Genomic DNA, 14,301 nt, shown 5'->3' on the forward strand with positions numbered 1-14,301 from the left:
TTGGGACACCACTTCCTAATAGAACCTTAAAGCAAGAGACAGATCATTTCTCCGCTTTATTATGGGTTGCAGGTACAATGTCAGAGGGGTCAAGTGTGGGTGTGGCCCAAGCCCCTTAAAAAACATGCCATCATCATATCAGTTCATCCATATATTTATCTTTCTCTTTGATCTATCAGACACGTCTTGTACAGTTTGTGTTTTAACGGGCTTGGAATGAGCAATTATTAATGAGATATTTTGTTATTTTTTTAGCCGACTTAATTTTTAGCCATCAAATTTCGGGGGGCAAGTACGGCATTTATAGGGGCATTGACCCCCGCTTTCCCCTTTCCCTATATCCAACCCTGGCTTCCAATACAATTATATAATTTGAAGGCAAAATGAGTTTATTCCTGGTTAAATAATATATGTTCCTAAAAAATGGTTTTGATTGCTTAAGGTTATAAACTGATCTGATTAGCATCCGTCAACAAGAAAGGTCAAACTTCCCACTCCTCTGTTCTGTTATATGTAAAAAAAAAAAAACAGCTGCATCACCTGCAAAATTCCTGACAGGGAATGTTTAAATAAATGCTACATTCTTAGATGGATCCCACTTGACAGCCACTCATTCAAAAAGTGGCAGAGTTGTGCTTGTTATGCCGGGGAACTTCTCCTCTCTTTTTTCCCCCCACCATTTCCCAGCTGTCATAGTGATGAAATGCAAACCCATAACAAATTGACAGCCCGTATTGCTCAAGGACAAACATATAGGGATGAGATTTGATGAAGCAACAGTACAAGACAGTGGAAGTAATCTGTAAACATATGAACAAGTTTCTGCAGACTTTTGAGAGTCAGTCAGTCCAGACTGTTTGTTTGTTTGGAGGTCTTTTCAATTCAGTATGAAGGAGGGAAGCCTGGTTTTAAAGAATGACAGACTTTTAATGGAGGGGTAACCAAGTAACATGACTCAAAGACGTTTTAACTGAAACTCAAGGAGATATGAGGGTACATGAGAGAGATATGATAGATCCATGCCAAATTTGGTGCTTGAACAACAAAACACACAATTATTTTAAACAACTGTTTTTGCTTCAGTTTCAACAATGGATTTAACCATCATTTTACTCAGTCATGTGACACGTGCATTATTCCTCTTAATTTAGAGTCATGTGAGAAGGGGTTAAAAACAAGTTTATTTAACTATTATTTAACTATTATCACATCATTGAAACATAAACTTAAATACGGTAACAAAATGCAACCAGCAAACCCATTTTTGACACGCAATAAGAAACAAACCAGGCTAGTTTGGAGCTCCATGCAAAAAACTTCTAGTAAAAGATTTTAACAAAAGAAATTTTTTAACAAACAGAACTACTTTAAATCATGACTACAACTCCAGAATGACAATTGGGTGGGCGCCACATACTTTCATTGAGGCTTCTAATTGGCCAGTTTAAAACTTGAATAACTTGCAATAAAGACAAATAACGACAATTTAAAAAAAGGGTTAGCAAGAACATATTAAAAAAGATAGTAGAGCAAGAATGGTAATTCTAACAAATAGAATGACTTAGTCATAGCTGTTTGTTCTCAATAGAAGCTTTATTTAGTCCAGTTTTCATATACAGTCAACAACCGAAAAATCTATGTTTTGCCCTTCAAAGTAAACTGTTTTTCTTAAATATTGTTTTGTACAATACTTTTCCAAAAATGTCCTTGTTAATGATACATTTCACCTAAACTTGGATTGGTATTGCCGTTATTGTCGTACTACTGTATGTAGGTTTTGTGTTCTAACATGAAGGCTTAAAAGGATTCTGTTGTACATTTTAAGTGGTGTTTTCTAAGAAAGCCAAGCCTGACTCCAGAAAATGGGAGCTAAATTCACGGGTGCCCATTGTCACAGACTTCAATTTCTGCTTTTTTAGTCGCAACATGACTTTACCATTGTTTCATGTCAGCAACAGCTAAAATGCTTCTGTCCAATCATTTCCACCATGTTTTAGCTCTGATAAAACTTCCCATGATTGTACTGCTGAGGAAATTTTCCGCTTGACCTTGTTTTCAGGGGCTTGATTTGGAGTATTTACCTCACTATCCTCAAAAAAGTGCAAAGTTTTGGTCCATTATGATGACGTAGCTGATTCTACTGAACCCAATGGCAGTTATCTCCAACATCAGCTGTTGTGTAACGCACTCTAACGCTGCTGCTTTCTGAATTGGAGATATGAAGGACTGTAAAGGCAATGACAATAATTGCAGGGGACGTGCACACCACAGCGGACACTGTGTTCTACTTTCTATTATTAAAGTCACATCTTGGAATAGATAACCTTCCGAACACCCCACTCTGGGAATTTGCAGAATTAATAATACAACATATTTTCCGTTGAGTGAGTGAAAACCTACTTTCAGACTCACCACACACAAGTGGCCGGTAAATAAAATCTGCGCAACAGATAAAACCTGTACGTGTCCAATGCGTTGAGATAAGCTGCTATGGCGCTGGCCAAACAGTATCTTCCCTGACAGGGAGATTCCTGCAGGTGTTTTCGCTGATCTCCCTTCATCTTTTGGGTCTTATGTTGAGATCCAAAGATCCAATGATCAATAACCATAAACAAAAAGACCTGGACACTGAGGCGGGGAACAGATTCTTCCCATCTTCCCTGACTTCCTCTTCAGGTTGGACACCTTAACTTAGGACTTTTTTTTTGGTTGTCAAAGCCTAAAAAAAGGGAATAAAGATTCATAACTTTTTCAAGAGAAGTTTTTTTTTTCTTTTTAGTTGAACACCACATCTGTCTACACTTGCTTACACTTGATTTATGACAAGAAATGTGTCTTGTTCACGCATCTGAAATACATTCGCTACATTTTGAAGCAGCTGTTTTGACCAACTGCTAACTGCAACAAGCAAACATATTTGAAAAGTTTTTAGGCATAGAAATTAGTCTTTGCAAAAGAAGACCCATCCATCCATCCATCCATCCATCCATCTTCTTCTGCTTATCCGGGACCGGGTCATGGAGGCACCAGTCAAAGCAAAGATGCCCAGCCTCCCCTCTCCCTGACCACTTCCCCCAGCTCCTCTGGGGGGACTGAGACGTTCCTAGGCCAGACGAGAGACTTAGTCTCTCCAGTGTGTCCTAGGTCTTTCCTGCGGCTTTTAGCCAGTGAGACTTGCCCAGAACACCAGGGAGGCGTACAAAAGGTATCTGAAGCAGATGCCACAGCCACCTCAACTGGCTCCTGTTGATTTGGAGGAGCAGCGGGTCTACTCCGAGCCCTCCGCGGGTGACCAAGCTTCTCCCCTGTCTCTAAGGGAGCACCCAGCCACCCTACAGAGAAAGCTCATTTCAGCCGCTTGTATTCAGGACCTTGTTCTTTCAGTCATGACCCAGAGCTCATGACCATAGGTGAGTATTGGACCGAAGATCGACCAGTGAATTGAGAGCTTTGCTTTTGGCTCTCTTTTAGCTCTCTCTTCGCTATAATGGACCGGTAAAGCTACCGCATAATGGCGGACGCCGCACCAATCCGCCTGTCGATCTCGCGCTCCGATCTTCCCTCACTCGTGAACAAGACTCCAATATATCTAAACTTCTCCACTTGGGGCAGGAGGTCTCCACCCACCCAGAGAGGCCAAACTACCCCTTGAAGACCCTTTGACTGAAAATCCCACTTCAATATAAATTGTGTTTCTGGTGTTTTATATGTTTTTGATATGGCATTTTACCTCATGATGGAGGATATAGAATAGGAAACTTAAGCCTTAAAAGTGCATTTCTGAGGGTTTTTTATTCAAAATTTGTTGGAAAAAGCCTGTAGCTATGACGACTACACCAAGCTGCTTTGCTTCATTCTAATGCATCGACTTGTAGAACGCTAGACCCATGTACATTTTTTACCTCGTCTGAGTTGGCCTGAGTTCGCCTTTTTTGTTACAACAGTAATGTTAGTTATGGGGGCGTGGGGGACTGGAAGTTATGGGAAGGAGTGAAGACAGATGGATGATGGGAAGGAGAGGAAGACTTGCTCTGTGCCAGCAAGTAAGAAGCTATTTCCTAATGAACTCTTGCCGCTCTGCAAAAACGATACAGGTTTTTTTGGTTTTGGTTAAAAGCTGCATTATTAAAAGGCAACTGGGAAATATTTTAAAAAAGATCAAAAAATGTTCAGGGTGGGACTTTAAAAGTCAGACAATGCTTTGCGAGGGTTTTACTACCTTACTAGATCAGAGGAGTGATGACACAGATGCTGGAGTGGAAACGATGTCACCATAACCTCTTACAACCACATCCTGGTCTGACATCCACGTGAAATTAGGCTCAACACCGAAAACCAACATCTGAATAGAAATTGTAAATTGAATACGGAAAGTGAAGAAGAAGAAGAAGAGCGAAAAAATACACAAAAAACATAAATACAAAACAGTACCTGTTACAAAAAACCTTTTTTTTTTAATTTTCTAACAGTTTTAGGTGTATTTTTTTAAGTTCACAATATGTATTCAAATTGACATGCTTTTTACTCTAATATCTCCTTAAAGTTTACAATGTGTGCTTTTTTTTACCATTTCAGATTAAGGTTTCTTGTCACGGCGTGTAGACGGATCCCAGAGCAGAGTCAGACTGAATGTGTCAGATAAGTGATGTTTATTAGCTTCACCACAGGAACAAGAACCAAAGGAGACAGACTGGGGGTGAAGGCAGGAGGCTAGGCCACAGACAGCGTTCACAGGAACAAGGGCGAGGCCACATGGAAAGGGAAATAACCTGGCAGGTTGGAAGAGCCAGGGAGAGGCTTTTAAAGGACAGTGTAGATTGGTTCCAGGTGTGCAGAAACACCAGTCTAGAAAGCCACGCCTCCTGCCCCAGGCCACCCTGCAGAAGCATAAAGCAGACAAAACATAAGTACAAAACACAACAACACAAAACCAAATAAAAGAAAACCCCTAACCATAACAGGGCCCCCCCCTCAAGGCACGCCCCCCGGCGGGCAACCAGACCCAGCCGAACGGCTAGCATAAAAGTCAGAAATGAGGGCAGGGTCCAGGATGAAAGAGCGGGGCACCCAAGAACGCTCCTCAGGACCATAACCCACCCAGTCCACCAAAAACTGCAGGCCACGACCCCGCCGCCGGACCCCCAAAAGGCGACGGACAGCAAAAGCCGGACCGCCATCCACGACCCGGGCGGGAGGAGGGGGCTCGGTCGGAGGGCTAAGAGAGCTGGAGGACACAGGCTTCAGGAGAGACACATGAAAGGACGGATGAATGTTCAGGGAGGGAGGCAATTTCAGGCGGACGACAGAGGGATTGATGACACGGTCAATCACAAAGGGGCCAATGAAGCGAGGAGAGAGTTTCCGAGACTCACACTGCAGCGGGATGTCCCGGGTCGACAGCCAGACCTTTTGCCCCCGTACGTAGTCCGGAGCAGGAACCCTATGGCGGTCCGCCAGTGCACGGTTCCGCGAAGCAGTCCGGGAGAGGGCCGCCCGAACCTCACGCCAAACCCGACGGGCCCTCCTGAGGTGGTCCTGGACAGATGGGACAGCCACCGCACTCTCCTGAGAGGGGAACAGGGGAGGCTGATAGCCAGCAGAAGCCATGAAGGGAGATACACCCGTCGCAGAAGAAACCAAGGTGTTGTGGGAGTATTCGACCCAGGGCAGGAAAGTGGACCAGGATGCAGGGTGACTGGCAGTCACACAGCGTAGAACCGCCTCCAGGTCCTGGTTAGCACGCTCCGTTTGTCCATTGGTCTGGGGATGGTAACCCGAGGAAAGACTCGCTGTGGCTCCAATAGCTCGGCAGAAGGCGTTCCACACCCTAGAAGTGAACTGGGGGCCACGGTCCGACACGATGTCCTGGGGGAGTCCGTGTAACCTGAACACGTGTTGGACGAGGAGGTGGGCAGTCTCTAAGGCGGAAGGAAGCTTGGAGAGAGGCACGAAGTGGACAGACTTTGAGAATCGATCAGCAATGGTCAAAATGGTAGTGTTACCTTCAGAGGGTGGAAGGCCTGTAACGAAATCCAGTGAAATATGGGACCAGGGCCGGTGCGGTACAGGAAGCGGTCGCAGGAGTCCCGCAGGTGCACGGTGGGAGGCCTTTCCACGAGCACATATAGTGCAGGCCTGGACGAACTCCCGGGTGTCTGAGGCCATGGAAGGCCACCAGAAGCGTTGCCGCAGTAAAGTTAGGGTGCGGTGAATACCAGGATGGCAGGCTACCTTAGAGCAGTGACCCCACTGCAACACTGACGAACGAGTCGATGGAGGAACAAACAGAAGTCCAGGGGGACACTCAGGGGGAGAAGGGCAGTTCACCTGGGCTCTCTGGACAGCATGCTCCACCTCCCAGACTGCGGCACCGATCACACAGGACTGGGGTAGTATTGTATCCTGAGATGCCGGGTCTGAAGCCGGGTTGTCGAACTGTCTGGATAGAGCGTCTGGTTTCACATTACGAGATCCGGGACGGTAGGTGAGTGTGAAATTGAAGCGTCCCAGGAAAAGGGACCAACGAGCCTGGCGTGGGTTTAGTCTGCGGGCAGAACGGAGGTACGACAGGTTTTTATGGTCAGTCCATACCAGGAACGGTTGAGATGCACCCTCCAACCAATGACGCCATTCGGTCAAGGCCAGCACCACCGCCAACAGCTCCCGGTTTCCCACGTCGTAATTTCTTTCTGCTGGTGAGAGCTGCCGAGAGTAGAACGCGCAGGGGTGCATCTTCTGATCAGAGGACGACCGCTGGGAAAGTACAGCGCCAACTCCAGACTCTGATGCATCCACTTCTACCACAAATTGAGCCGTAGGATCAGGGTGAGACAACACAGGTGCAGAACAAAAAAGATGTTTCAGCCTTTGAAAAGCCAAATCGGCTTCCTTGGACCAGGAGAACTGTTCTTTTACAGAGGTGAGTCTGGTGAGGGGGGAGGCCACTGAACTATAATTCCGGATAAACCTACGGTAAAAATTAGCAAACCCCAAGAACCTCTGGAGTTGCTTTCTGTTAGTGGGTCTAGGCCAGTCCGCCACTGCTTTAATCTTAGCAGGGTCTGGCTTGAGTTGCCCCCCCCTTTCAATAACAAAACCAAGAAAACTGATAGTGGAAACATGAAAAACACATTTCTCCCCCTTGACATAGAGCCTATTGGTTAACAACCGCTGAAGGACATGTCTGACATGTTGAACGTGCTCTGCAGGAGTCTGTGAAAAAATCAAAATGTCATCTAAATAAACAAACACAAATCTATTCAACATGTCGCGCAGCACATCGTTAATGAGACACTGAAATACCGCAGGAGCATTGGTAAGTCCAAAGGCCATCACAGTGTATTCAAAATGTCCGAGGGGGGTGTTGAATGCCGTCTTCCACTCATCTCCCTCCTTTATCCTCACCAAGTGATAGGCACTTCGGAGGTCTAGTTTAGTGAAAACTGTGGCGGTCTGGAGAGAGCTGAAGGCAGAGTCCATGAGTGGAAGAGGGTACTTGTTCTTAACAGTGATAGCGTTTAAACCTCTGTAATCGATGCAAGGGCGGAGGGTTTTGTCCTTTTTATCAACAAAGAAAAACCCAGCCGCTACTGGAGAGGAAGAGGGGCGAATGAGACCAGCTGCCAGGCTCTCTGTGATATAAGTCTCCATGGCTTCCCTTTCAGGTTTAGAGAGGTTATACAACTTGCTAGAGGGAAGTGGAGCTCCAGAAATCAGCTCAATCTCACAGTCATATGGTCTATGGGGTGGCAGAGACTTAGCGTGGTCTTTTGAAAAAACATCTTTGAGGTCATGATATTCTGGTGGAACTAAAGAAAGGTCTACAGGCGTAGGGGGCGTGTGCGAACAGGCAACAGGCGGCACAGCAGCATGCAAGCAATGAGAATGGCAAAACAGGCTCCAGTTTACAATAGATTGTGATGACCAGTCTATGTGTGGGTTATGCAATTTCAACCAAGGTAGACCTAACACGAGCTGAGCTGACGTAGAGGGAACCACATTAAAACAGATCAGTTCTCTGTGATTTCCAGAAACCAGCAGAGACACAGGGAGAGTACGATGAGTAACACAGGCCAACAGTCTACCGTCCAAAGCATAAACTCTCCTAGGCCTAGGGAGTGGTTCTGTAGGGATCTTGGACTGAGAAACAAACCGAGAGTCAATGAAGTTGTCATCCGCACCCGAGTCCATTAAAGCATGGATCTCTACTGTGGTTGAATCAAAAGAAACAGTACCTTCAAGGAGGAGGCGCCGGGAGGAGGGGTCAACAGGAGTTCGGCTCACCAGTGCCCCTCCTGAACCTGATGAGCCTGGTCTTTTGGCCGCGCGGGACAGCTGCGCCGGAGATGGCCGGACAGGCCACAGTAGATGCAGAGCCCCTGGTGGAAACGGCGTTGACGTTCCTCAGCCGAGAGCCGAGTCCTGCCGAGCTGCATGGGCTCCTCACTGCTGATCAGCTGGATTGGTGCTGAAGTGGGCGTGGCCGCCCTCTGAGCCGCAGCCGGGGGACTCACGGGCTGGTGACGTACCTCAGGCGGAGAGAAGCGGCTTGAGTACGGCGTTCCTCCTGCTCTTTCCCTGCGTCTCTCCCGAAGTCGGTTGTCCAGTCTGGTGGAGAGGGAAATCAACTCCTCCAGACTTGACGTTTCGTCGCGAGCCGCCAGTTCATCTTTAATGTCCTCCCTGAGGCCGCGGTAGAAGATTCCTGTGAGCGCTTTCTCGTCCCACCCACACTCTGCAGCCAGAATCCGGAAGTCAATGGAGTAAGCCGACACTGGACCAGAACCTTGGCGTAGGGCGAGCAGGCGGTTACTCGTCTCTTTCCCCTCCAGGGGATGATCAAAAACGCGCAGCATTTCTGCGGTGAACAGCGGCAGGGATTCACAGAGCGGGGAGTTTCCGCCAGACAGCGCTACAGCCCAGGCGGACGCCTTCCCTGAAAGCAAACTCATTATGAAAGCCACTCTTGCTCTATCGGACGAATAAGAGAAGGGCTGCTGCTCAAACACAAGCCTGCACTGGTGGAGAAACGGTTTGCAAAGTCCTGGTTCTCCTGAAAACCTGCTCGGAGTGGGGATGAAGGGCTCACGGAGCTGTGAGGCAGGAACCGGAGGAGGAGCTGGACTCGGAGCTGGGTTGAGGTCCCCGGATGGAGCATGGTCTGAAGACTTTAGAGATGTGAGTTGGGAGGAGACCTCGTCCAGACGACCGCCGAGCCGGTTTACTCCGGTGGAGAGATGTTGAAGAGAAGACATGATCTCCTGAAGAACTCGGTCATGTTGTCCCACGAGAGCCCCTTGGGATGTGATGGCTTGCTTCACTTTGTCTAGCTCCGCGGGATCCATTGTGGCCAGGTTATTCTGTCACGGCGTGTAGACGGATCCCAGAGCAGAGTCAGACTGAATGTGTCAGATAAGTGATGTTTATTAGCTTCACCACAGGAACAAGAACCAAAGGAGACAGACTGGGGGTGAAGGCAGGAGGCTAGGCCACAGACAGCGTTCACAGGAACAAGGGCGAGGCCACATGGAAAGGGAAATAACCTGGCAGGTTGGAAGAGCCAGGGAGAGGCTTTTAAAGGACAGTGTAGATTGGTTCCAGGTGTGCAGAAACACCAGTCTAGAAAGCCACGCCTCCTGCCCCAGGCCACCCTGCAGAAGCACAAAGCAGACAAAACATAAGTACAAAACACAACAACACAAAACCAAATAAAAGAAAACCCCTAACCATAACAGTTTCTAACTCACAATCTGATCCTGATTTGGCACAAGCCTAGAAAAATGCTGACGGTGACACATGTCAGGGTTTTCTATCAAAGTGGCACCAGAACAAATGTCTTCTTCACAGGTGAGCCTGAATGTACAGGATAACCAGATGAAAAGGAATCCTTCGTAATCCAGTTGTCAATCTGCTTTTTAATACTTTATGCTGGAGTAAGAGCTTTTGGAGGGAACACTCCTGAGTAATTTCACTCAGATTTTCTCGGACTTGCAAACAGGCCATTTTGATTTGCACTCATTAGTGTGCAGTCACACACGGGGCACACAATATTTATGTTGCTGTGATAACTGGGCTGACAGCTGTGCATATTTCACTGGGTGGAGAACCCTGCATTGCAGTGCCTGTTCATGGCAGCCCTGCTCTTTTTATGTGGGGAGCAGCTCAGGGTCAGACTCCAAGAGGAGAATTAAAGCCACATCAGCAGGCACATCACTCTGCGTTCTGTCTCTTCTTTCTGTGGCGTTTCCTGTGCGGCTTTGCGAAGCAATCACACTGCAGGGGAAAAGAAAGAAAAAAAACACGACAAGCACGGAATCAATCAGAAATGCACAAGCTTTGCTTTCGTCTTTTCATGAATCCCTGAGACTATCGAGCTAACTTTGAACATTCCCCATTAAGTCAAGCTTTCCCCAGATATTCAGCCTTTAGCTCGTTGAGTTTCATAAATCAGAAATGAACAAATTTCTCTCCTCTAATCTAAGGAGATCGGTCATTTCACTGCAAAATATGAGTTATTATGGAGGAGAAACTGCTGCAAGCGTTGTGCAGTCACACATCAAATACATTTGAAGAATGAGAAAGGCTTTTGATTTGCAAAAAAAAAATCTATTCTGTACTAAAGTCGTCTCTTTTTTTGTCTGCAGCATTGGCCCCTACACTTCCAAGTGTCCGCTCGGAGGTCTTCAAGCCGTGTGTGGAGGATAAGGACCTGGCCTTCTGCCTGAACGAAGGCGAATGTTCCATCATTGAAACGGTGGCCGGGGTCCACAGACACTGCAGGTGAGAGCGCCGGGAGTCAGAGGCGGAGCTACAACATCATATATGGGGGGCAGATCACACCAGCAGAGTGGAAGGTTGCTACAAATGAAATGATCAAAAATACGTTTTTCAGACAGTTTTATTGAAGGGCCTATCTCATTCTATTTTTAAGCCTTTTAGAGCAAACTATATCCATATATATGGTGATATATTATATTTTAAACGTAGTTCCTTTACCCCGAAGTAAGACGACTCGATGTACGAGGCACCGCCTTTCTCTACTCGCGGGTGCCGCCACCTTGGCAGCGGGTCTGCATTTCGCCCATGAAAACAAAAAACATCCAAACTTTTACAAAGATGGATGTGTATATAAATGGAAAGCATTTAGCCGATCACCGCTAGCTCCACGGAGAAAGTGGGTGTGGGTGCGTTAACCTGGGGGGCGGCAGTGCACCGGCTGTCCTTCACTTTGTGATGTCACAATGTGAGAACCCACTTGTTTTCGTGGATTGGGAGGGGCTGATGCTCAGAGAGCAGGTTTTTAGTGGAACATTCATAGATGCGGAAACAAATCAAAATACCACTTTGGGGTTTCTTTTTGTGAAGAATGGACATGATGATGCACTTAAAATCTCAAAATTTTTATTTTGCATAATATAGGACCTATAATGTTATTATTATTAATATTAAAACATCAGTTGTTTTTTAATGAGGGGCTATTACTATTGCAATGTATAGCAGTAGCAAAAAAAAAAAAAGAATGTGTAGAAATTCTTGAAAGATTTCATCCAAAAAGGATTGATTTTGTTATTCTTGCAACATTTGAAATCTGAAGAATCTTGAGTTGATTTTTCTCCTTATTGATACCATAATATTGACTCAAAAACTGGGGGGAAGCTGCCCCCCCTTTCCCCCCTAGCTCCGCCCCTGCCGAGATTCAATATGCCTGATAGGGGTTTGTTATTCGGCATCTTCGTCACAAACATAGGTCGATTCAATCCAGAAATATTTTTTTTCCTTCTTCTTGGGATCTGCACGACAAAAGCACGCAGCGATAAAAGGAATTTCTCACAACTACACCTGGAAAAACATGAGGAAAAAAACCTGATGCGACCTTTGTCTTCCCTGTGGTCTTACAAAGCTTTAATAATGACAGTAATTTAGAGAAATTGCTCTCTACTCTTGTATTACCCTCGTGATAAATGTTGTTTGATATGACCCTTTCAGTCTGCGCAGATTTTTAATGGAAGGTGTAAAGACGGAGCTCCTGCTGGATCTTTCTTTGATCTTCCTTAAAAGAATCTGTTTTTTATTTCTTTATTCCGTGGATTTTTCTTTCCTTTTTGCTTCTTTTTTTTTCTTTTACCCAGAGACTCGCTCATTCTGTGATTACATAAAAGAATGAATGTTCCCAGAAAATTGATCTGAAGTGGATTTGAACTCGTTCTGCTGCGTGGCCAGAGAAACTTAAATGCTTCCAATTAGTGGAATCAAACTGAGCGGCCCCATTCAAAGCAATATTACCAAAAATTTTGTAAAAACATGTCTTCTGGGGTGTTTTTGACAAGTGAAACGTTAAATTATATTCAATTTGATCAATTGTTTTACAATTAAGAACACCACAAATGTTTAGCAGAAAGGCTGTTAAAAGTTATGATGAAGAGAAATGTACCTGATCTGAGTTGTAGTGAAATCCTAAAAGGAGGTAAAGGATTAAAAAAGGTGTCTTAGAAACATGTTTAGTTTATCTTGATTCATAAAACTGAAAGCTTTTCATACAGAAACCCAGAAAAAAGAACAACTGTGTACAGCTGTGCATTACAGAGATTCTTGTAACACCACAGCGACTGCCAGTCATTCTCTTATTCTCGATCAAAGCAGCATGTTTGTAGGGATGCTGCTAGACGATAGTGGTGTCCTCTTAGAAGTGTACCTGGTAATGTACTTTCCAGAATTATCCTCCAACATTTTTTTTACAGAAAGAGTTTCTTATTCTACTGTTTATGAAAACTTCTTGAATTACATGCTTTTTGTCTGTGAATCCATGTCTGAAGGTCGGAGATCGCTGATGTATTCTGCCTGATGGATTTCTTTGGATGTTGCAATTACATTACTGATAAAAAAAAAGACTTTTTTATAAAAAACTGTCTCATAAGGAAAAATTCCACTATTTTTACCAGTGAAACAGAGTTTTTTTTTTTTTTTTTTGTATTACTACCAAAGCAAGTCCCACTGTGTTTGGTAAACAAGTTGAAAACTTGCAATTACTTCTCAATGCCATGGGCAAAAAAAATGAACTTGGGATGAAGAAGGATTAAAAAAATCACACACAAAACAAGCACAACTATGGGCATGTTTTTTAGCATTCTAAGGCTCAGTAAAGGAATAAAAAAACAGAAAAATGTAAAGTCTCAGTCACATGCGCCTGTACAGATGCTGCGGGTTTTTAGGTGGTCATGGCATGTGAAGGGTCATAGAAAGGAGTGGCTGCATCTCAAGAGGAGTGCAGGTGTGTTTCATTCCCTTAAAGTTCATTCGGCCACCTGAAAATGGAACGTACCATTGTTGTACATGTGTTTGGTGCATCATGCAGTATGTGTGAGAATAATGTAAGCTGCTCGCACTTATGGCGCACAAGTGATGCTGATCTACGTCGCACTTATGCTGCACTCTGGTTATTAGTAAGATGTGCATACTGACCCTTGCTGACCATGTGCAATTGTTGCACACATGGGTGTGACCGTCAGAGGACGTCCACAAAAACAACACTCTAATTTCCTGAGCTCCAACAGTCAGGCTGTACGCAAAGAATGCGCATGCAGTTATCGCCTGAAATGCACTGACGGACTCCTTGTGCATCTTTGCAGAATGTACGTTCCCACCTGTAAGGGCAGTTGTACTGAAGGCTTAGCCTAACGTGTTGTTGGTTAGCGTTGTGCCTTCCATGATCCAGGAACTACAGTCTGACGGCGGGGTTTTCCCTCAAAGTAGTTGCCAGTAGCTTTGCCAAAGTACTTTTTTTTTCTCTTTTTTTTTGCAGCTCTAGACTAAAACTTTTTACATTTTTGTCATTTTACACTTCGGACTCGCTGTCGTTGGCCTATATGAGCTAGTGATGGCTAACGCAGCTTTATTTTTTATAACATGTGGGAGGGCTTATGCTTAGGGTCCCCCTGCTTGACATATGTTGCATATTGTGACTATGCAGTCAAAGTTTATACAGACGGTCCCTTAATTTTACATCTAAAGATGATAGATATATATAAATTATAGATTGGAAATAGAAAGAGTGGCTTCTATAAGCTAAAAGTGCTTCAAAGTAGTGAGTTGTATTTTGTAGCCTTACCCTAAATGAAAATGGTCATCTGTGTATATAAATGTTCTTAATTAAAGCAGGCACAACTTGGTGTCCAAAGATGGTGTTACTAAGAACTAAAAATTCCAAGAAGATCTCCTTTTTAAAATATTAAAGCAATGTGTCAACATCGATTTTCTGCTTTTCTGAGTTTGGGCTATTATTCACTTTAATATTCACAGTGACAG

At 44.9% G+C, this 14,301-nt stretch overlaps 1 protein-coding gene across 3 annotated transcripts in view; it reads left to right on the plus strand.

The window, feature by feature from the left end:
- LOC101163116 (pro-neuregulin-3, membrane-bound isoform) overlaps positions 1-14,301 on the plus strand; it is a 255,441-nt gene that overhangs the window by 124,648 nt on the left and 116,492 nt on the right. For all 3 annotated transcript variants that reach the window (XM_011487979.3, XM_011487980.3, XM_020712193.2), the window contains one exon: positions 10,644-10,779. In XM_011487979.3, coding sequence (XP_011486281.1) covers positions 10,644-10,779 — 136 coding nt within the window. The remainder of the gene's footprint in view (positions 1-10,643; positions 10,780-14,301) is intronic.

This window comes from Oryzias latipes, chromosome 19 (genome assembly GCF_002234675.1).
Source record: "Oryzias latipes chromosome 19, ASM223467v1".
NCBI classification, from domain to species: domain Eukaryota; kingdom Metazoa; phylum Chordata; class Actinopteri; order Beloniformes; family Adrianichthyidae; genus Oryzias; species Oryzias latipes.